The sequence below is a fragment of the Gorilla gorilla genome, chromosome 5 (assembly GCF_029281585.2).
Source record: "Gorilla gorilla gorilla isolate KB3781 chromosome 5, NHGRI_mGorGor1-v2.1_pri, whole genome shotgun sequence".
Classification (NCBI taxonomy): domain Eukaryota; kingdom Metazoa; phylum Chordata; class Mammalia; order Primates; family Hominidae; genus Gorilla; species Gorilla gorilla.
Window position 1 is genome coordinate 131,661,856 of NC_073229.2, and position 21,953 is coordinate 131,683,808.

Sequence of the window (21,953 nt, forward strand, 5' to 3'; positions counted from 1 at the left end):
TTGATCTCTTTAACCCTCCATTTCCTCATCTGTAAAATGGGAGTAAAACCAATAATTATGTCATAGGGTTCTTGTGAGGATTGAATAAAATAATCTCTATGAAGTATTTAGCACAAGCCCTGGTACATAAAGAAGCATTCGATAAATAGTAGCTTTTGTTATTACTAAAATTCTTTGTAATGTCCATGTGTTCACTCCGCAAAACTCTGTTGCTCACTACATGAAAAGAGCACCCCCATGCATACCGTGTTCAGTGTGGCGCTTAATTTTTTCCCAAGGGGTTTGGTTTGTTTTGCTTTATTTTCCAGTTTAGGACTTCAGTGCCTTTCCACACGGTATATCCTGAGATTTTCTTCTGGGCACAGCTTCTGGTCACTCTATCTGTATTTTCTTTCTTCATTTTTGTTGTACCAGCTCTCCTCCACCTCCAGGCCACCAAAAGGTGATCAGCTGCAGGTGGAGAGGACAAAATTGGTTGAAGCACGTCCTTTTTCTGAGTCTGGTATACAGGGTTAGCAGCTTTAATGAAAATTTAAAAAATGAAACAAAACAAATGCACAGTCTATATCCTAAGACTTATTATGGAATCCTTAATTTATCTACTTAGCTTTTGATGGATTTTTTTTTTCTTCCACTGAAATGTATAATGTCCTCTCATAGTTAAACTGCAGAATCTTTTCCACTCAACTTCCTCGTTCTGGGATATAATAAATAGACAACGTATGGCCCAACAGCACATTGGAGACAAATTTTCTGTGATAGAAAAATGTTTTTTACTACACACAATGTTTCTCAAAGGAGGTAGGTCAAAACATAGATATCAATCCTCTATAACCATTTACTGAATACCATATTTGGTTTGAGAATATTAAAATGTAGTATGTTACTTTTCAAAGGTTGAGCATATTGCTATGGCTATTTTAATTTCCATAGCAGCTAGATGTAAATTAGAATAAAGAAGAAATTAAAATTATTTACCATCTCTGCATGCTTTATTTTCCAAAAAAAAAAAATGTGATAAAAAGGCTCAGCAGAGAGGAGCAGCAGAGTAGTATAGGTAAAAGCATCTCTCGCCTTTGTGGGAGTTGGCAGGTTGGGGCTTCTGGCCCGGATGGGCTGCCTCCTAGTATAACCCTGTGTTCAGCCTCACTTCCCTGAGGTGTGAAATAGAGACAATAACACCCTCAGTGTTGGTTGTGAGAAATCAATAACATAATATGTGCAAAATAGTTGGCTCACAGGAGGAATTCAATACCCAATAATTGATGTTATAGCTCAACAAAGGATTGTGAGAGATTTAATAATTTTAATGATATTTGATTATCTAAAGGAAATATGATTTTATCTAAAAGGAATATTATTTTAAGTCTACACTAGTATCTATAAAATCAAAGAGAAGAATTCTGATTTCATCAGTGGATATTATCAAGGAAGGCAGTGGCAACTCAAGATAACTCAAGACACTGTTAAGTTTTATAGTTACTATAATTTTGAATAATTACTGAAAAATGTTCTCTGTTTCAGTTGGTCCTGGTATAATATTTCTTTGGGGCCACAACTCCAAAGAAACTATTTCTGTTTGGATACTATTTATATATTAAATAATTAGGCAGATGATGCCTCAAATCTACCTGAGTCAGAAAACTCCATTTTAAAAAATTAGTAAACGCAAGATTGAGTCATAGGGTAAATATATGTATGAACTATAAGTATCAACGTAAAAGCCTCCGGTATTTACTAAACATAAGCTTCTTTATTTCTGTATACCTGAACTGAATCTCTGTTTCATAAGTCTAGTATGCTAAGAGGCAGAAATGAAGTCTCCATATAATCTCAGTTGATTTGGAATTCTCTTGCCCACCTCCTACACCTCCTAGTGCCTTTCTCATCAGGCTGGCATCTACATGGGGGGTATGGGGTGGGGGGCATCTACTCCACAGCCTCAGTCATCTCTCCAGCTGGCATCCTCTGAGATAGAAGTCCTGGTGGAGTGTCTGATCAAACATTTTGGGTGCAGGGCTACTCTGCTTCTGCAGTCTCTCAAAGCCACCGCTCTTTTACTCTCTGCTGCACATGAAACATACACGTTATGGTAGGTAGAGCATACTTATGGTCACCCCAGGACCTTCTGCCCAGGCTCCTCCATATATTATGCCTACCCCACAGTGCCTGCCTGTACCATGTTGGATTGGCCTATTCTGTAAGGCTCACTGCTGTTCCAGGCTCCATCTCAGAAGGGAGACAGAGTCACCTCTTCTCTCTACCCTCTGCCTTCAGATTTCCTCAAACCCATTCCCGTTTCTCCCCCCACCCCTGGGCACTGGGACCTGGTCGGAAATCTAATGTCTAAGCTCTTTTGCTCATTTGCTCCTTCCTTCTCCCAACCCCATAGAATCATGATCTCTTTCTGGACTGGGAAAATTCCCTTTGGCATATCATTCCTTTTCCTAAACCTACGTTTATGGTCAACTTTATAATCTGAATCCTTCAGGTCACCAAGTGTTGACACTCAAAATCTCGGCTTTTCAGGCTGCTCTGTCTATGGAATAGCCATTCTTTTATTCCTGTACTTTCTTAATAAGCTTGCTTTCACTTTGAAAAAAAAAAAATCTAGGCTTTTCAAACTTGAAGAAAAATGTTTTCTTTCAAACCATTGTTTCTGTCTTGAATTTCACATTTCCATTTTAAAACCCAAAATCAGGCCGGGCACAGTGGCTCACGCCTGTAATCCCGGCACTTTGGGAGGCTGAGGCGGGTGGATCACGAGGTCAGGAGATCGAGACCATCCTGGTTAACACGGTGAAACCCCATCTCTACTAAAAATACAAAAAAAATTAGCCAGGCGTAGTGGCGGGTGACTGTGGTCCCAGCTACTAGGGAGGCTAAGGCAAGAGAATGGCATGAACCTGGGAAGTGGAGCTTGCAGTGAGCGGAGATCGCGCCACTGCACTCCAGCCTGGGTGACAGAGCGAGACTCCGTCTCAAAAACAAAACAAACAAAAAAATCCAAAATCATGGGCAACTCATGCTTTTCTGTGAATTTCTTTTTCTTTTCTTTCTTTCTTTCTTTTTCTGAGACAGGGTCTCACTCTCTCACCCAGGCTGGAGTGCGGTGGCCTGATCATGGCACACTGCAGCCTCGACCTCCTGGGCTCAAGTGATCCTCCTACCTCAGCCTCCCAAGTAGCTGGGACCACAGGTGCATGCCACCATGCCCCACTAATTTTTTGTTTGTTCATTTGTTTTTTGTAGAGACAGGGTCTCACTATGTTGCCTGGACTGGCCTTGAACTCCCTGGGCTCAAGCAATCCACCTCCCTCAGCTTCCCAAAGTGCTGGGATAACAGGTATGCAACTGGGGCTGTGAATTTCTTCTGTAACATCCTCACCCTGAAGCAATGGATGCCAAATCTAATTTGAATAAATGAGTGTGTGAGATAGAAAAGAATTAGTGGGTACAAACAAAACAAAAACACTTCTTAATATGTCAAAATATTATCTCACCACAAGTGGAAGTTGTCTTATGCTTTAGTTTCTCCTTAGTTGCCTGACCTAAATTATTTTTTAGTTAATGACTTGAGAGACTTACTATACAAATGGACAGACCATGCATGACAAGAGAACTCTGATCTACAACTGCTGCAGCAACAAGTCAGAGAAGCCGAACCACCATCTCTGGCTTCAATCAGAATGGTTAGGACTTGGTCAATGCCTGCCAGCTTCTTAATTTCTTACTGCCACCTCCATACCCTCTCCCTCTTCCCCCACCACCCTTCCAACTCAGGACCAACCATCGAACTCCAAATATCTCCAAATATGCTCCCCAAACCAATCACATAAGATGCCCTGCTTCTAGTTGCCTGGCCTTTTGGATAGCCTTCCTCAGCTTCTCCAGGCCAACAACATCCAATCAGAGCACACCTGAAGCCTTTCTTGTTTTTACACTGTGAAGCTTTCCCACTCCCACACCTGCCTTTGAATCTCTGCCAAATGCAAGTGATGGTGGCTGTCTCCCTTACTTTAAATAAATAGACTTTGTTCATGAGAACACATGGACACAGGAAGGGGAACAGCACACTCTGGGGACTGTTGTGGGGTGGGGGGAGGGGGGAGGGATAGCTTTAGGAGATATACCTAATGCTAAATGACGAGTTAATGGGTGCAGCACACCAGCATGGCACATGTATACATATGTAACTAACCTGCACATTGTGCACATGTACCCTAAAACTTAAAGTATAATAATAATAAAATTTAAAAAAAAAGCAAAAAAAAAAAAATAGCCTTTGTTCTCATTTGGGTAGTCTTCATTTGTTTCCACAAACTTAATACACATAAAGCTGTTATATTCTAGATATGCACACTGATAGTTGAGCTTCATGCTTTTTTGTTTTTTGTTTTTTAGCATAGATATTTGGATTAAATACATACTGGGCTTTGATTTCTGCTTTAATGGATAAAAATTAAAAATTATAACTTGAAATGATTTTTTCCTTAAATTTATAGGTATTGGTATACTTCCCTCAATGGGTACAATTGGAATGTTCTTAGACGTGTATATTGAAATCTCATTTTTATAGATTAAAATTATTACCTTTTGGCAAATTACTATTGAAAGAGACCCTATTAGATATTAATTTCAAAATGAAGAATATTGATTATGCAGGTAATTAGTTCTCATGTGTCAGGTTTCCTTAAATTGGTACACATCTGTATCAGTTTATACATATAAACCTAAGTAAAAGTAAAATAATAATGATCCTCAGAAAAGTAAATAATATACACTTGTTTATAGAAATTTGTGCTGTTTTATTTTTAGTTACTTTAGGAGACATTATGTGGCCACAACACAACAGCCCAAAATATAAATTACTGTTCTCATTTCACAAATAAAGAAATGAAGAGTAAGGCAAAATGCTCGAGACTTCACTAGTGTAGAGTGAAGCCCCTCATTCTCCTGCCAAAAACCCGGAGTTGGCTTGAAGCTACTGGCCAGGGAGTTTTGTTTGTTTGTTTGTTTTGTTTTCAGACACAGTCTTCCTCTGTTGCCCAGGCTTGAGTGCAGTGGTGCGGTCTCGGTCACTGCAACCTCCGTCTCTTGGGTTCAAGCGATTCTCCTGCCTCAGTCCCCTGAGTAGCTGGGACTACAGGCATGCACCACCATGCCCAGCTAATTTTTGTATTATTTTAGTAGAGGTGGGGGTTTCAACATGTTGGCCAGGCTGGTCTTGAACTCCTGAATTCAAGTGATCTGCCCAACTCAGCCTCCCAAAGTGCTGGGATTACAGGTGTGAGCCACCACACTTGGCCCCAGGGAGCTTCTTTTACCCCTGTGACTGAAGGAGAGCCCCCATCCTTCTGGGAGGGTTGTGATCTTCACTTTGCATGGCAAAGGGGGCCAAGATGTTCTTGGAACAGCAAGGAGGGGAGGGGACCCCACTTAGATGTGTGCCCAGCTGGGTTGACAGAGCTAATGATGGCCAGATGACCCACACATACAAATAGTGCAAAGGGGGTGTCTTTCCACTGTGCATTTGTCCACAGTGCACTTAAAATAAAATCCTGAGCCCTTACCATGACCTGCAGGCTTCATATAATCCGGCCTCTGCATTCCTCTTTCACTCCTTGTCCTGCCACTCTTCTTCTCATTCTCTACATTCCAGATACCTTTCAACTTCTCAAACATGCTGAGCATATCCATTCTTCAGCTCCTTTAAAATTCTGACCAAAACACTTTTCTCTAGGATTCTAAAATCTCTGAATGGATAGTTCCTTCTCATCTTCCCTGTTTCAGGTCAGATTTCTCCTCAGAGAAGTCTTTCATGATCATTTTAGCTAAAGCAGACACTGCCAATATACCCACCTTGTATCACATTGTCCTTTTATGTTACCTGTCTGGATTTAAAATTATCTTGTTACTTGTTTGCTTGTTTGTTGTCCCCTTTCCAGACTGTAAGCTTCAAGAAATTTGGGGACTTGTCTGTCATATTTGCTGCTGGATCCCAAGCACCCAGAACAGAGGGACCTCAGTATATATTTGTTGAATAAATGAATGAATAAATCATGAACCTCAATTGAGAATATGATGTCAGATATGTACTCACTCTCCAGAAAAAAAAGTGGACTGAAAAAAATGCATTTTAGGAAGTTTCAGAGCCTTGGAAGCTCATCTATAGACACCTGGTTAAAATCTGGCATTATCGTTGTGCTCTTTCATATTATTTTTGAAATTGATTCTAGAATTCTGTTCTTTGCAATTAAACATTCACATGAACTTCAAAAGTATGTTTTAGATACAATATAACAAATCACAGACCAAGCACTGCTCACTGGTTTTGAATAAAACAGACTCCCAATATTTATATTAATTTATATTTATATTTAATGTATATTAATGGGTCCTAATTACATCACCATATTTTAATGAACTGAAGATGCCTTTGTGGTACAAACATGACGTGCTTACCCATATCCAGTTCTCCTCTCCTTTGTGAGACGTGGAAGGATTAAACTTCCTAGCTTCCCTCGCAGTTGGGCAGAGCCATGTGACTAATTCTAGCCAATGGATTAGAGGAAAAAGTGACATGTCACTACAAGATTGTAGCATTTAATTGCTGGTGGGAGATCCTCCAGGGCTCTATTTTCCCCTAGAGTAGTTAGTGACTGTGGAAGCACAGTTGATACGGATGGGCAGTACCAAGCCATCGCATGGAGGATAGTTGCTGTGGAGAGTCACACAGATCTTCACCTGACTTTATTTGAGCAACCTTTAAGTTCCTGAGGTTTTCTGATGATTTGTTATTGCAATACAACCCAATGGAGCCTAACACACCACTGCATGGAAAAAGTACTGCCAGGCGCGGTGGCTCACGCCCGTAATCCCAGCACTTTGGGATGCCGAGGCAGGCAGATCACGAGGTCGGGATCGACACCATCCTGGCATAACAGGGTGAAACCCTGTCTCTACCAAAAATACAAAAAATTACCCGGGTGTGGTGGCACGTGCCTGTAGTCCCAGCTACTCGGGAGGCTGAGGCAGGAGAATTGCTTGAACTCGGGAGGTGGAGATTGCAGTGAGCCACGATCGTGCCACTGCACTCCAGCCTGGATGACAGAGCAAGACCCTGTCTCAAAAAAAAAAAAAAAAGAAAAAAAAATGTACTGATATTTTATATACCATTGAGAAATAAAGATGCCATTTATAATTGTAAGAGTTCAGTGTAAGATGCATTACAATCTTACAGATGTTAAAATGGGAAAAATGTGGGCCTTAGATTCGATAAAATACAGATTGTTAAAGAAATTCAGAAAAGCAGATTCACATAGTGTCAAGAGCTCCAAACCTAGAGTAGGACAGAAAGTTATGGATTCAAATCCCAATACTTAATAGCTTTTCTCTCTCTCTCTCTGAGATGGAGTCTTGCTCTGTCGCCCAGGCTGGAGTGCAATGGTGCAGTCTAGGCTCACTGCAACCTCCGCCTCTCGGGGTTCAAGTGATTCTCCTGCCTCAGCCTCCCGAGTAGCTGGCACTACAGATGCATGCCACCACATCCAGCTAATTTTTGTATTTTTAGTAGAGACGGGGTTTCACCATGTTGGCCAGGCTGGTTTCAAACCCCCGACCTCAAATGGTCTGTCTGCCTCAGCCTCCCAAAGTGCTGGGATTACAGGCCTGAGCCACCGCACCTGGCCAATAGCCTTTATCTTAATAGCTTATATAAGCCTTAGTTTCCTCATCTGTGAAATGGGGGTATAATAGTAGAAACAGCCTCATAGAGTTTTGTGATTATTAAATGAAGATAATTACTACAATGTGTTCAGCATAGTAATTATTTCACATATTTTAATCCCCATATTTGGTTAAATCACAGAGCTTTTCAAGATAAACATTAATTTCAAACAATAATACAGGAAAACTTTTTAACTCTGTTATTATATCATACTAATCAATCAGCTAGTGTTTATTAATTCCTCACCAGGCATGAGGACTCGGTCTCTGAGTTAAGTGTTCTTGGAGACAACAAAGAAACAAATGTGGAGGTTGGAGGCCTGAGGCAGACCACCCTGGGGTCTTCCCATCCTCTGTGTTTTCTAGGTGAATCAGGGTAGAATGATCATCAAGACTAGCCTTGAAGGGTAAAAGAAGTCACAAAATTGTACCTGAGGAATGTATCAAAGATCAGTCCTGTACCCATCTTGATGACTAGCAGGGGTAGTAGAGGGAAAATTGAGGATTAATTGCATGTCTGGAGCCTTGGGTGATATTTGTGGGTATAGAGAGAGAAAGCAAGCACGCAGGAGAGTGCTAGTGGTTGGGGGAGCAAAAGGATACGTCATTGGAGCAGGAGTGGGGCTCTTCTGAAATGCGTATAATGTGTTGTTCCTACCTGTGTAGTTATACTCTTATGGATTATGAAGTTATTCAGGGAACATTATTTAACTCATGGTATATCTAAATTCATAAAGCATCATCTGTTGTTATAATTGTTTTCGTCTACAGTAGATATGAAGAAACGTAGGGTCATTAAAAGGTGTAACAATCATCATTACTTCTGAAGTTCATTCTAGACTAAAAGTTTTCCTCAGATATACTTTATGAGCCTTCTTTCTGTCACCAAAGATGTGCATTGTGGATTTCAATACAATGTTCTCACCTCAGTTTTCTGAAGGACATATGTTTGTGAAGGAACAGGTGGCTGTTTAATATCATTATTTTTATTAAATGCCTGAACCATCACAGAATAAGTAATTTTCTTTAAAGGAAGTATAGCTGCCTCTAAATATAACTCTGGGCTACAGTTCACCTTTTCTGTTTATTTTATTCTTAACTTGTGAAACTGTATCTTAGGACTTGGGGTATATAACTTGCTATTTGATATCAGCTGCTCAACAGTGAATCAGTTGTAATGCTTCTGGCACCAAAGGAAACAGAGGGGACTTAAATATGTTTACAGAAGACAAAAAGCTGCTTTTTGCGTACAGTTTACAACATGTTTCCACAGTTTTAGAATATTAAAAAGCCCCCCAAAAAGTTTTCTATTTCCCTCATTAAAGACTAACAGGATCAAACAAAGAAAACAACTCTCCAACCCACATATTATTTATCAGATGTTTTGGATGAAATTCAATTTAAAAAACCAAAAGTCTCTCTCTTCCTCTCCCTCTCCCAGCAACAGCATTAGGGACATACTCCCCACCGCAAAATACACCCACTCACACACTGGCGAATGTTGCACTATATTCCAGGAGTGGGGGGAAGTTGCTGCGACAGCTTTAGGCTCCTCTCCGCGTTATTGGGTCGTCGTAGGTGCGCTGTGGGCTGCTGCGGGCTCTGAGACCCGGCCACAGGATTCGCGGCTCACGACCTGAGTGTACCTAGATACGTTCTCAGAGGCTACTGGGAAAATCGCAAATACAGGACGCCTGTACTGCAAAGCTCCCCTAAAACCTCATCAGTCTTCCTCTCTTGACTCTTGGGCGTCCCAGGAATTTTAACTTTTCCTCGGCGTAAGTGTTTCTCGCGCGGACCCCTTGCAGGCGCAAAGCCTGGCTCGCTCTGGCCTCCTGGCTTGCCCAGGATCTAGGCAGCCACGGGGAGCAGGGTGCAGCTTCCCCTCGCCTCCCCGGGACGGGGAAGAGAAGAAATCAGGAGGGAGGAGGTACTCAGCCCTCCTGGGTGCACTCCCAGATGTTTTTAAGTTGGCGTTTATTAAAAACAAAATGATGCTAAAATGCAAAATAGGCAACGTGGAGGTACTCAGCTCTCCTGCGTACACGCCCATATATCTCTAATGCGACATTTAAGAAACAAAACAGTGCTAAAATGCAAATTAGGCGATGTAATACCCAGAATGAGCCTCGTTTGACAGGCCAAACTGAGATTTAATGGAAAGCTTACTCATATCCCCACACGGAATTCATTCTTTTAGGAACTTAAAAAAATTGTGTAATTTTAAGTTCCACCACTGTCATAACGAACACTCCACAGTAACATGCAGTGGAACAATGGACACCCCCATATCGCATTGTGTCAGGTAATTATGAAGTGTCGCGGCGCGGGAAGGAGAAGCCGGGAACGTCAATGTGTCCTCTGCAACGTGTGGGAGCGCTCAGAGCCGCGCGTATCACAGAAACATCATCCAACCGTCACCCCCAATGCCTCAACCCAGGGACAGGGACAGACTCAATCAGACCTCGGCCCCAGGCGTGGCAGGAGAGGGCCAAAGAGGGGACATGTGAGCGCAGAGGGAGCGAGCACCGCTCCATGGAGGGCAGGCGCTAGCTGGGAAGTCGGGAGGAGAAAGCGCAACCGGGCGGGGAGGGGAGGATCCCACCGGGGCGTGGCGAGGGCGTCCGGGGTCCGGGTGAGTGGGACCCTACGCGGGACCGTGCGCTCCCAGAAGCTCCCACTCAGCCCAACCTTTTGGGCGAAACCCAGGACACCCAGATAAGGGTGCAGGCGGGGTCACGCGTAAAGCTGTTACTTTGAAGCAGGGCATAAGTGAGAGAGAGATAAAGAGAGAAGGAACAAGGGGCAAAAGAAATCAAGGGGCTGAAGGCCGAGATGTCCTACTTCTAAGTAGTTCTTTGAGAGGCAAAAGCTTCATTGCCATTGCAGTCCGGGGCAGCGCCGCGTGGAGGACCAGCCGGGCGGGGCGCGGGGACCTCTCCAAGGGGTCTCCAGCCTCCGCGCACTCTGCGGTGGCCCCCGGAGGGGGAAACTATCCTGGCAGCTCAGTGGGGGGAAGCTCGTCCGGGCTGTGGTTTCCTTTCCCCGAGACCCCAGCGTTGCACCCCCGAGGCGGCAGGCTCAGTCAACCCTCCCCGGGGGACGGCGGCCCTCTAGCCAGGCGACCTCAGGTCTCGCGACCTCCCACCGCCCAACCTTCTCCTTTCACCCCCATTCATTTTTCCTCAGCGGCTCCTAGGACGGGCTCAAAAACCAACTCCACACGCAACCCAGCCCACCTCGCGGAGCTGAGGAGCAGGGCTGGTTTCCGAGCGGGCGCCGGCGCCCCTGGCGTGTGGCGGGGAGGTGGCGGCCGCGGGGGGCGCCGCGAGCCGCCCGTGCCCGCCGCGGATGAACAGGCGGCTGCGAGCAGCCCCCGGAGCCGCGCAGCATCCGCGTATCCAGTGACGGTGCAAGCCACGCCCGCTCGAGAGCCGGGGGGCTGTCCTCGCCCCCCCCACCTTTCCCCTCCCTCCGACCCCCTCCCGGCCGCGCTCCCTCCCCTCCTCCCGCGCCGGCCCCCGGCCCGCCCCCGGCTCGGCTCGCGGGAGGCGCTGGGCGCCGGGGCTGGCGCGCTCTCCCGGGCTCACACACAGCCGCGCACGCAAGCCCGGGGCCGCTCTCCGCGCCGGCCCTTGCTCCCCGCGCCCATGCGGACGGACAGAGCGACGGAAGATGGCTGACGACTCCACGGGGCCCCGAGGATGCGGCCCGGCGGCGGCGGCGGCGGGAGCGGCAGCGGCAGCGAGGGCGGCAGGGGCAGCGGCAGCAGCGGCGGCGTTGGCTGCGGCGGCGGCGGCGGCGGCAGCAGGAGCCGGAGCGACGGCGGCGGCATCCCCGAGACTCTGCGCACTACCCTTACCCGTGACAGCCACTGACGTCCTCCGCCGCTAGAAGAGACCCCGCTTCTCGGCGCCTGCCCTCCCCCTCGCGGCTCGGCCCGGCCCCGCCAGCACCGCTACCTCCGCCAGCCTCGCCACCATCAGCACCACCTCCACCGCCGCCGCCGCCGCCACCACCACCGCCGGCGGCGGCAGCAGCCATTTCATCTCCACAGAAACCAGACACAAAAACATGGCAGAAATGGAGAAAGAAGGGAGACCTCCCGAAAATAAACGGAGCAGGAAGCCGGCTCACCCAGTGAAAAGGGAGATCAATGAGGAGATGAAGGTATTTTTGGATCTCGGGGGCCAGGGAGACTGAGCTCTTTCTTGCGCCCGCTCTCCGTGGGCCGTGGTATGGATCTGGGGGGTACCGGGGCGCGCTTGTCAGTTTCTGTAGGATGCCCAGAACGGCTCCGCTCCTCCTCCAGGTGTAAAGCAGAGGCCAACTCGAGGGGCTGCATCCCCGAAATTGTTGCCAACCTCAGATTTGATGAGGGGGGACCACATACTATTTAACCTTACGAATCCCAGGTTGGCACGGGCGCGTTTCAGGGCGAGGGCACCGGGGACTCGAGCGGCGGTGGGCAGGGGAAGAGGCTTTCCCAGTGGACGGTGCAGTTTCTTCCCCCTTTTTGGGAATCATCCTCAGGGTCCCTCCAAAGTTAGGAGCCTCCTGGCCGGGGCACCCCGGAGAGAGCTCTATTCCACCCCTCTCCCCCAGCTCACCCTCCTGCTCCTCAATCCCGCTTCCCCCCAACCAACCAGCTGCGACGGCGTGAAGAGCCCGTCAGTGCCCGGCGAGCTGCGGCCCGAGAGGCGCGGATCTGGGCACGGTCCTGACCGCTCTCCTCGCCCGCCCCCGCCCGCTCCTCACCACTGGTAGCCTCCGCCTCCCGCTCGCCTCTGCCTGCCTCACTTCCCAGCCAAGCAGACCCCGGCCAGCCCCGCTGGAGGACAGCTGTCTGAGGGGCGGCCTTTGCAGGGCGCCTGCCCATTGTTCGCTAAGGCCGGCCCGGAGTCCTCTCGGCGAGGCTGGGCTCCCCGCCAGGCCAGCGGTGCACCAGAGGTGGAGAGCGCAGCAGCCTGGCGCTCCAGCTGTTCGCGTTAGAGCAATTGCACAAGAGCACCGCTCGGCTCCGGACCCCCTCGTTGCCCCCCACCTCCTTATTTTCCATGAAGTTGCGGCTTTTGCCTGGGCGAGGGTTTTATTCTGTGTTGATTTCACGAGTCTCTATTGATTTAAAACAATTTATTTATTTTTCTGCGAGCCATCAAAAAGTAGCAGGTTTGCATTTTGCGGTCTTCTTGGTGTTCCCCATCTTCTGCATGAAATCCTTAATACTACCAGGTGGCTTAATACTACTACTTGGCCAGTTTTGGTTCAGTTTGTATTTAAAAAACAAACTGGATGAAAATGGTGTGCAAGTAAGTCAAATTTATTGCGCTGTGACGCTTTCTTCATTAGAACAAGCATTTTCTATCATAGCTCACGCTTAGCAGGGGACGCATGGATATATATCATATATGTATGCGTACCTAGGTGCATATGCTTAGCTTTACTTCTCAGAAATGTCAGAAGCAACCTAAATATCAGAATTAGGGGTTTTATTACTGGATAAGGAACTTAGTACCTGGAAGCATGAGGTGCAGCATGAGTCCAACGGAGAGTTAAGGGAGATTTGCCTTGGAAATCAATGCTGTTTCTTGTGATGGAAACCACCGTTGATTCCAATGATGGACAGTTTTTTTTTTTTTTTTTAAGACCGGTAGAAGTTGTTGTTTTTTGATGGGAACAAAATTCAAACAGTCCATAATAACCATTCTTCCTCACTTACCCTTACTTCCTGTCCTGCATTTCCAGATTACTTTTGCATTTCATTTTAGGTTGGGGGTGGGGAAAGGGGAGAGAGGTGAAAGCCACTAGGAAATCACAAGGAGCTCTGGCCCTTTAAAACGCTGCCTAATGTGATCTATATGGATGGCAGCTTTTAAGTTTCATAGGTTCTAGAATTACAAATTAGCTAATTTTAATCAAAACATGTGAAATGTTATCCCGGCTGGATATAAAGGCTGACTGTGCTCGATGCTTGGGGCTCGCGTTGTTGATTTTGGCTGCAGGCGCAGTCCGTGGTTTGGGAGATAGTTGTCCTTCTGCAGTATAACAGATGTTTGTCTGAACTGGTGAGGAAGAAACAAAAACAACATTGTGTGAAGGGGAAAAATTACACAATTTTTAGCCGATGCTGCAGGACTAAGTATGGAATTAACCTTGGTGCACAGAATTTCCTCTTTTTAAAATATTATTTTCCTTCCAAATCACCACCCACTATTTGAAGTTTTAATCCTCACCCTTTCAATCCAGAGTAGCATTAAATAAGAAGTTTTACACGGCAAATAATTCAATTGTCCGTAGGATCAGTATTTTCTCTCTTCTTTGGACCAAAGTAAAATACCCCTAACCAAAAATTTTAGTCATGTTCAAGTATACCATGCCTGAGAGTCTAGTGGAATTGTTTAGTTGGCATTCTTCTAATATAACAGCACCAAAAGTCCTCACTTAAAAAGTGGTTTCTCAAAGTCAAAAGGTGGAAGGATTATTTTGAGCTCCTTAATATCTTTCTGTTTTTAATATTAATAATCACATCAGCAAAACCCCTCCCCAAACATCATGATACTATTACTCCTCCAGCTCCCTGAACCTAAGTGTAGAGTAACATAACAAGTTGGTTGCCCTGTATATAAATGTGTGCAACAAAATGTCACCGAGAACACAATGTGGCCTTGTGCAGCTTCATATCGGTGCCGCTGGAGCTGCCTGGCTGTGTTTGCCTTCATCTGAACGGCTTTCATCTGGACCAGTGTAAACTAAGCCCTGGTAAGTAATCACTGCCCGGCAGAAAGAAAGGAATGTATACAGCTAGCGTGGCCTAAGCTGTAAAAACGGAAACCTGAGCCCCCACCTCGGATCACATATCAAGGCTTGAAGGTAGGGGAAATGAAAGGGGGAAAGAAGAGAGAGCAAATGGAAAAGTCAGCCTGAGAAGTGGAGGATCAGGAGGAGGCCCCCCTTAGGGAGATTTGGCTCAGGGATTAGGGAATTTTATCGTGGTGTACAGTGACCTACTCAGGTTTCAACACTGGTTGGATTGAGTTGCTTCTCTGTGAGCTGAAAGAAAAAGGACTGGTGTGTATGTGATTTTTTTTCCCCCTTCGGGTAATAGAAAGGACATTGGTACAAGTGTCTATTTTAAGTACAGCAAATGCAGGGCACTGAGAATGAGCAACAAACTTGCCTCATCACGGAGACTTCCTTCAAGATTTCCTAATTGAGATAGTCACATATTTACTTTAAAATGGCTGGAGAAGACAAACTGGCTGAGGTTTAGCTGACATCAGTAATGGCATTGAAGAGTGTCTTCATGTGACTGAGAGCTAATGCTAGTTGCTGTTTCACTAGATCAGATATTGAGTTACATTTTCGTTATCACTGGTTTAATGTACATGGCAGTTGTAACAAATTTAAATTTGATACAATATAATTTTGTGTATGAAAAGTACATGACTTGGCATAGCTTGCTTGTAGTGTACTCCCTGAAAATATCTTCATGTAGAAATGTTTGTCTCACTATGACCTTTACGGTGTTTCTTTATCTTTCCTTTTCTTCTTCCCTTATCCTGGTTTTTCCTGATTAGAAAGACTGGTTGTACCAATGTACTTACAATTAGTATGCCTTATTTAATTAGTGGCTAGTAGAATTTTAAAAAATCAGACAGCAATGCAGAGTATATGTTTCTAAAGTGAATATTGTGATTGTGTCTAATGTAATATGTCTCAGGTATACTGTTAGCTCACATATATCATAATAAATGAATGTCACAAGGGAATTCTGACATATGGGAAGGTTAATTAGTTTTAAGAGTTCATCCAGAACATAGTAGATATAACATAAAAACTAACTTCCACTGGTGGATGTGTAAGCGTAAATATATGTGTAAGGTAAATATGGTTGCCCTTAAGGATATCTATTTTGTGCACATAGATCTTTTGTGATCAGTAGCTACCAAACAACAATACAACTCAAAATATCCAAACTGTGAGTAGAGATTATGAGTTCAATTTTTGTCTTTTAAAATTCTTTGACAAAACCAGCATGATTAGATCAAGCATTCTGTGCTGGAAACTTTCCTAAACAAACCATAATTAATGCACTTACAATGTTTAACTTCTTTATCAATTGCTAAACTACAGGAGAATCTGTGTTAAATGTCAGAGATGCTTCTTTGCTGAAGAAGTTTTCTGTCTATAAATATTCTCAGTAAGTAATTTGTACCTAAAATTACGCTTCAGTCCTGATGCCTACAATTTGAGTCAGGCACATCTGTTAGAGTTTAGTAGTAAACTTACCACAAGATTTTCTAGTTTGTTTTCTGATGGTCTCAATTTGGCATTAAAAATAACCTGTGTCAGTTGCACAGACAATAAAGCAAGTTGCAGAGCCGAGCTGGTGAGATAAATAGCTTGATTTTAAGAGAGAGAGAAATCAGAGCATGGACTGGAAAAGTCAGCAAGTTTAAGTTTGAAATTGGCTCATTATTAAAACAGGTATATTTTAAGTTTTGCTGTTGAAACTCTATCCTGGTGTCTGAAGCATAATTCTCAGGAACTTAGAAAGTGGACTTAGGACCCCAGATCCCACTATGGCATTCACAAATTATGTTAGACTCCCCCTCTCTAAGCAGTGGCCTCAGGTGTGCCACGTGGCAGGGATGGGGACTAATGTTAGTGGGCACATAGCCCTGGCCTCTTGGGAGCAGGTATAAGATGTTCCTGAGCCTTCAGCCTTGCTCTCACTTGTCCTGCCAAAGGCTCCAAGCTAAACCCATAAAAGACTGTCCTGTGAGAGCTTGGATGGTTATATATTATGGTCTGTTCAAACCAGGAGTTTTCTGGGAAGAGTCTCTTTCTCCATCCATGAACTGGTGTGATGTACGGTAGAGCGTCATTCTCTAAACTTACTTATACAACTCGCAGATTCCAGAGACGAGGAAATGGAAAGGAACCACTCCACTTCCTCTCGAATCTGAAATAAACATTTGAACTAGAAGAAAATGAGTCTGACAGACTCATTCCCTTCTGCGTTTCCTGCCTCTGTGCTTGCCAAGCACTGCTCTGAGAAGCCAAGCCCTACTCTCCTTGTGTGAAAGACAGACTTATAGAAACCAAGAGGTAACAGAATTTTTAAAGGAAAGTAAAAAACAGGGCCTTAAAAAAGGGCAAATATTAGTGAGCACAGTGGCTCTCTAAAAGGGAGAGTTCTAGGAAAAGGTAGTCTCTTGTTAGGGTAACCAAACTTTTTATATCTTATATAAAATTCCCTTTTATTTACTGACTCTTTATACTTAACAAAATTATTACAAGTAGTAGAAGGTATACCATCAAAATCCCTAAAGTCTAAAACTTCCTCTTGTGGAATGGGAATTCAGCCACACTTGTACTCTCAAGCTAATAAGATTATTGAATATGTTCCTGAAGGAGAGGGGATATTACAGGTTAGAAGAGGAAAAAAAAAAAAACACGGAAGACTTTGTTTTTGATAGTGCCAATTGAAACATGTAAACAGACATGAAAGCATGTGGTAAGTGAGATTTGCTGAATGTATATTTTAGGATCTGTAGACTGATGGGTGTTAATATCTCTTATATAACCAAAGGCCTGTGGAACTCTGTGCTGCATTAAGGCCAGTGACTTTGGCACAGACAGGAAAACAATGTAACAAGTCTTGGTGATTTTTTAAGGCAGTTCTGCAGCTGTGAAAAGACACAGCTGCACACAGCTGTACACCTGCCATGCCTGCCACAGTGTTAGCCTGAGGGCTGGTATTCACAATTTCACAGCATTTGTTTGACCTTTTTAGGACATTTGATGTCCTGGCAGCAGATTAAAATGTGGGGACATGATTGTCTGCTCTGTATCACGACGAGACAGTAAAACACCATACATTTTATATGCAGAACCACATGATTTTGGTTTCATATGCCAATTATATAGCCATCCAATTTAGGATATATCAATAAGAGAGTAAGACTTTCTTTTCCAGCCTGTTCCAGGTCAGAGTTGAGTATTAGTGTTAATGATATGTCCTCTGCATTAAAATCATTGTGTTGTGGCTAAGAGCAATTCTGCAAAATGAACCAAAATGGAGCATAGGAACCATCTTCAAAGAATTTCAGGCTCAAAAGCTGTAGTTCAGGTAAAAACAGCAGGGTTCAGTATATAAAGTCTGCACTGAGTGGGAATCTGGCCACCCTTACTATTTCATTCACATTGATGACCCTCCAGTGAGTCATCTGTGGGGATGGTTCATCCTAACTATACCATTGGATCCAGTGGGATCATGAATGAGGAAGTACTTTGTAATCTGCAAAGGGCTCTTCAAATATTTCTTTTGCACTATTTAAATTTTATGTCATGACCTTTTTCTTGGCAGAACCATAAAATAAAACTGATCCATTGGGTCTGTATTAAGAAAGACAGTTCAGACTCAGCCCTGGGCCAGGCCTGAGAGTAGAGCTAGAAACTGACTTCTAACCAGATTCAATTCCTGCTTCACTCTGGAACTTGAACAAGGCTTCTGCCTGTCTTCTGCAGATTACCTTTCTTTATCTCTATTAATGAGTCCAATGATGCCTGATAGATATCTGCTCCAGAAGTAAGTCAGAATATATGGAGATGGAAAGGGAGATAAAATATTTTTCAGAAGTAACCATCATTCTACTATTCATAACCTTAACTAGCAGAGATAGTAGCATTTTTCCCCCATGCTTTATAAATTGTTTGGAATTGGGAGTTTCTTTTTCCTTTGAAAGCGTTTCTCATGTGCTCCACTTTCTTGGATAATGGGTGTCAGAATGTTTTGAAGTTAAGTAATGTAACCAACAAATCCTTTTTATTGTCATTAGGACTGTGACTATAGCTGATGTAATTGTCTATGACTGAGACTATGTGTTAATTTTTAATTAAAACTAGTTTTTTATTTTTATGAAAATAATACATGGACATGACAAAAAGAGTAGGCAATAAAAATAAGCAAAAAGAAAAACAAAGCCTGTAATTTTCCCACCCAGACACAATTACTGTCAACATTTTGATATATGTCTTTTCATGCCCTTTCTCTATATATGATATATAGTTTTTATGAAAAAAGGTCTCATACTATACTAACCTTCCGTTTAAAACTTAATATACTGTTAATAGCTTTTCATGGCAATAAAAATTTATCTACAGTATATATTTTAGTGGCAAAATAGTATTCCATTATGTGACCAAACTATAATTTATTTAACTAGGATTCCTATTGTGTGGCATTTAGTTTGTTTCTAAGAAAACAATGCTGAAACATGTATATTTCCATAGCTGTTTTCCTAGAATAGTTTCAACAGTCCCTAGAAGTAAAATTGCTAAGTCAAAGGGTATGTACAATTTTAAGGCTTTTAATGCATAGAGTCAAATTACTTTTTCTAACAGTTGTAGCAATTTAAATTCCCAATAGCATGAGAGTGCTTACTAATACTACATGTTATAATTTTTAAGCTTTTACATATTTATTTTTAAAATTAGGTTTTCCTGAATTTTATTTGATCATTTCTCTGTAACTGCGTTTAAATAAATATTTGTGACTGGATTAAGTGCTCAGCATTGTGTTAGGTGAGGCATAAAATGAAATTAAAGGTTCCTACCCTCAAGTAACTTACATTGTTTTTGGAATAGATGACATATTTTACTAGAACTGGGACTTGCAGTGAAAATGGGAATTATGTTTATGGGGAGGGGAAGGGCATGACTTGCCCCTCATTGGGTGAGTGATTGGGGGCTCTTTGAATACTTCCTGCTGTCTTGGGTAGAATACAAATTTGAAAACACGTTGGCATTCAGTTTTGCAAGGCCTGGTATGAAAAAATCAGTATCTGTGTTTTAAAATCTACTTGTTGTTTTCAAAATAAATAAAATCACCAGTTCTTTTTGAAGATTTTGAAGTACTTGTGTTTCAGAGGTATTTTGCGAATTTGTAATTACTGCTATTTTCAGTGTTATGAAGTCAACTCTTTATTATTTACCTGGTAAAATGTTCAATCAAAAATCACGTAGTGTCATTCACAGCTCCTCAGAAAGAAAAAAAAATCATGTCGGTTGAACTTAGACATTTGTACAGTACTTCCAGTTGAATAAGGAAGGTGTTTGATGAATATCCTGGCAGTTAAGATGCAACAAAAATTATTTTGCTGGTATAGGAAGAACTCAGGAGGAGTAAAGACATAGTAAAATTTAGTTTCCACCTATCTTTCTGTGACCTTTTTTTGTTTTTGTTTTAATTCTCAGAAGAGATCATGCTTTCAGACTAAATGTTAGGATTGCCTTTTTTTCTTATGAACACTAGAGGTGAGACAGGAGAATTGGAGAGGGAAGGAAAGAGGCAGGGAAATTATGTATTAGAAGTACAAAGCAATTAGAGTCAGATGTAGTATCAAAACATTGTGAAATGAGGAGATTCCATTTTAACTGTGAATTTTGAGCACCCCTGTTAAGGAAACTAGAGGTCAATGATCAAATCCAAAAGCAAGCAAAGTCTTAACGTAAGTAGATATGCCCTGTTTAGAAATCTCTTTATATATGATATTGACATCCTCTTGCATGATATCTTTGCAGCTCTTTGATTGGTCCGGGAGGTAGCTTCTTTGCAATTGCGGATACATTGGGAAGTACAGAATTTATAATAGAAAGAGACCTGGCTTAAGAATTAGAAGATATGTATTTTAGTTTTGACTTTACTAGATCTCTCATGCCTGTCTTTTACCTTCTTGATGTTCTAATTTTCTGTCGTGAAAAGATGATGTCATATAGGTTCACCAAAAGTTTATTGTGGAAATCAAATACCTAACACATAGGGTTATTGAAAGGATCAGGAGAATTAAAAGATATAGAAACACTGTAAAGTGCTATAAGACTATTAGACATTATTATAATTACAGTGACCTATTTTCCAAACCCAAATTGGACCACATGGTTTGAGAGATGATTTTTGTGTCACTTCCAAGGGCAAGAAGCAGTCTGCAAAATGTAGTTCAGATGCCAAAATATTGAAATCTCTGGCACATTTTGATGATTTATGGGAGCAATGATAAAATATTTGAAATAGTGACTCAGTAAAATTCATGAGGTATGATCACTGTAATTATGAAATTTCTTTGCAAAAGGTATTTTATTTCTTATATAAGTAGAAGTTCTTTGATTTTACAGAATCCTAAAACTGGGAGGCACTCTTAAGAGACTCTGCTTCATTTCTTGCCCTAGGTCTTCAGGAGAAATGCTGGGTAAAGATTTTGAGGGAGGCAGATTTCATAACCTGCCTTCGTTCAGTGGCTTGTTTTATTACTGAACATCCTTATCTCGAAAATCTCTTTGCATTTTAACTACTATTACCTTTATTGTTTTTCACATATATATGTATGAAACACATGTATATATATATGAAACAGGAAATGAATAACTTTTTAAATAGGAAATTCCTTTTTAAGGGATAATAGTGCAAAAAAATGCTGAAAAGTAACTGTTGGAATTCTCTGCTAGAAAGACTTGAAAATCTTTATAGGCCATAAACATTAAATTCATGTCTCTTAGAATATATTATGTTTCTTCAGGCACAGTAGCTCACACCTGTAATTCCAGCACTTTGGGAGGCCGAAGCAGGTGGATCACTTAAGGTCAGGAGTTTGAGACCAGCCTTGCCAACATGGTGAGCCCCGTCTCTACAATATAGAAAAATTAGCCGGGCATGGTGGCTTGCGCCTGTACTCCCACCTACTTGGGAGGCTGAGGCACTTGAGCCCAGGAGGTGGAGGTTGCAGTGAACCAAGATCATGGCATTGCACTCCAGCTTGGCCCACAGAGTGAGACCCTGTCTAAAAAAAAAAAAAAAAAGGAAAGGAAAAAGAATATGTTTCTTGGATGATAACGTTAAAAATTTATTTTATTTACTTTGGTTTAGCACCATAATGAACTCCTGTGACATCTAGCATCAAACTTCACCTTGAAATTTAAATTAAAAAAAAATTTTTTTTTTTTTTTGAGAAGGAGTCTCTCTCTGTCGCCCAGGCTGGAGTGCAGTGGCGCGATCTTGGCTCACTGCAAGCTCCGCCTCCCGGGTTCACGCCATTCTCCTGCCTCAGCCTCCCAAGTAGCTGGGACTACAGGCGCCTGCTACCACGCCTGGCTAATTTTTTGTATTTTTATTAGAGACGGATGGGGTTTCACCATGTTAGCCAGGATGGTCTCGATCTCCTGAC

At 42.9% G+C, this 21,953-nt stretch overlaps 1 protein-coding gene and 1 long non-coding RNA gene across 3 annotated transcripts in view; both read left to right on the forward strand.

The window, feature by feature from the left end:
• Nucleotides 1-663: 663 nt before the first annotated feature.
• LOC129534256 (uncharacterized) lies at nucleotides 664-4,255 on the forward strand. The gene is made up of 3 exons (XR_008680776.1): nucleotides 664-801; nucleotides 3,253-3,346; nucleotides 3,568-4,255. It is a non-coding gene; the product is annotated as an uncharacterized lncRNA (long non-coding RNA).
• Nucleotides 4,256-11,243: 6,988 nt separating this feature from the next.
• The window catches only part of SOBP (sine oculis binding protein homolog), a 145,337-nt gene continuing 134,627 nt past the window's right edge, over nucleotides 11,244-21,953 (forward strand). Inside the window, exon 1 of one of the 2 annotated variants that reach the window (XM_055390716.2) lies at nucleotides 11,244-11,898. In XM_055390716.2, coding sequence (XP_055246691.1) covers nucleotides 11,803-11,898 — 96 coding nt within the window. In that variant the 5' untranslated portion in view covers nucleotides 11,244-11,802. The remainder of the gene's footprint in view (nucleotides 11,899-21,953) is intronic. The other variant, XM_031012401.3, reaches the window with a different exon arrangement.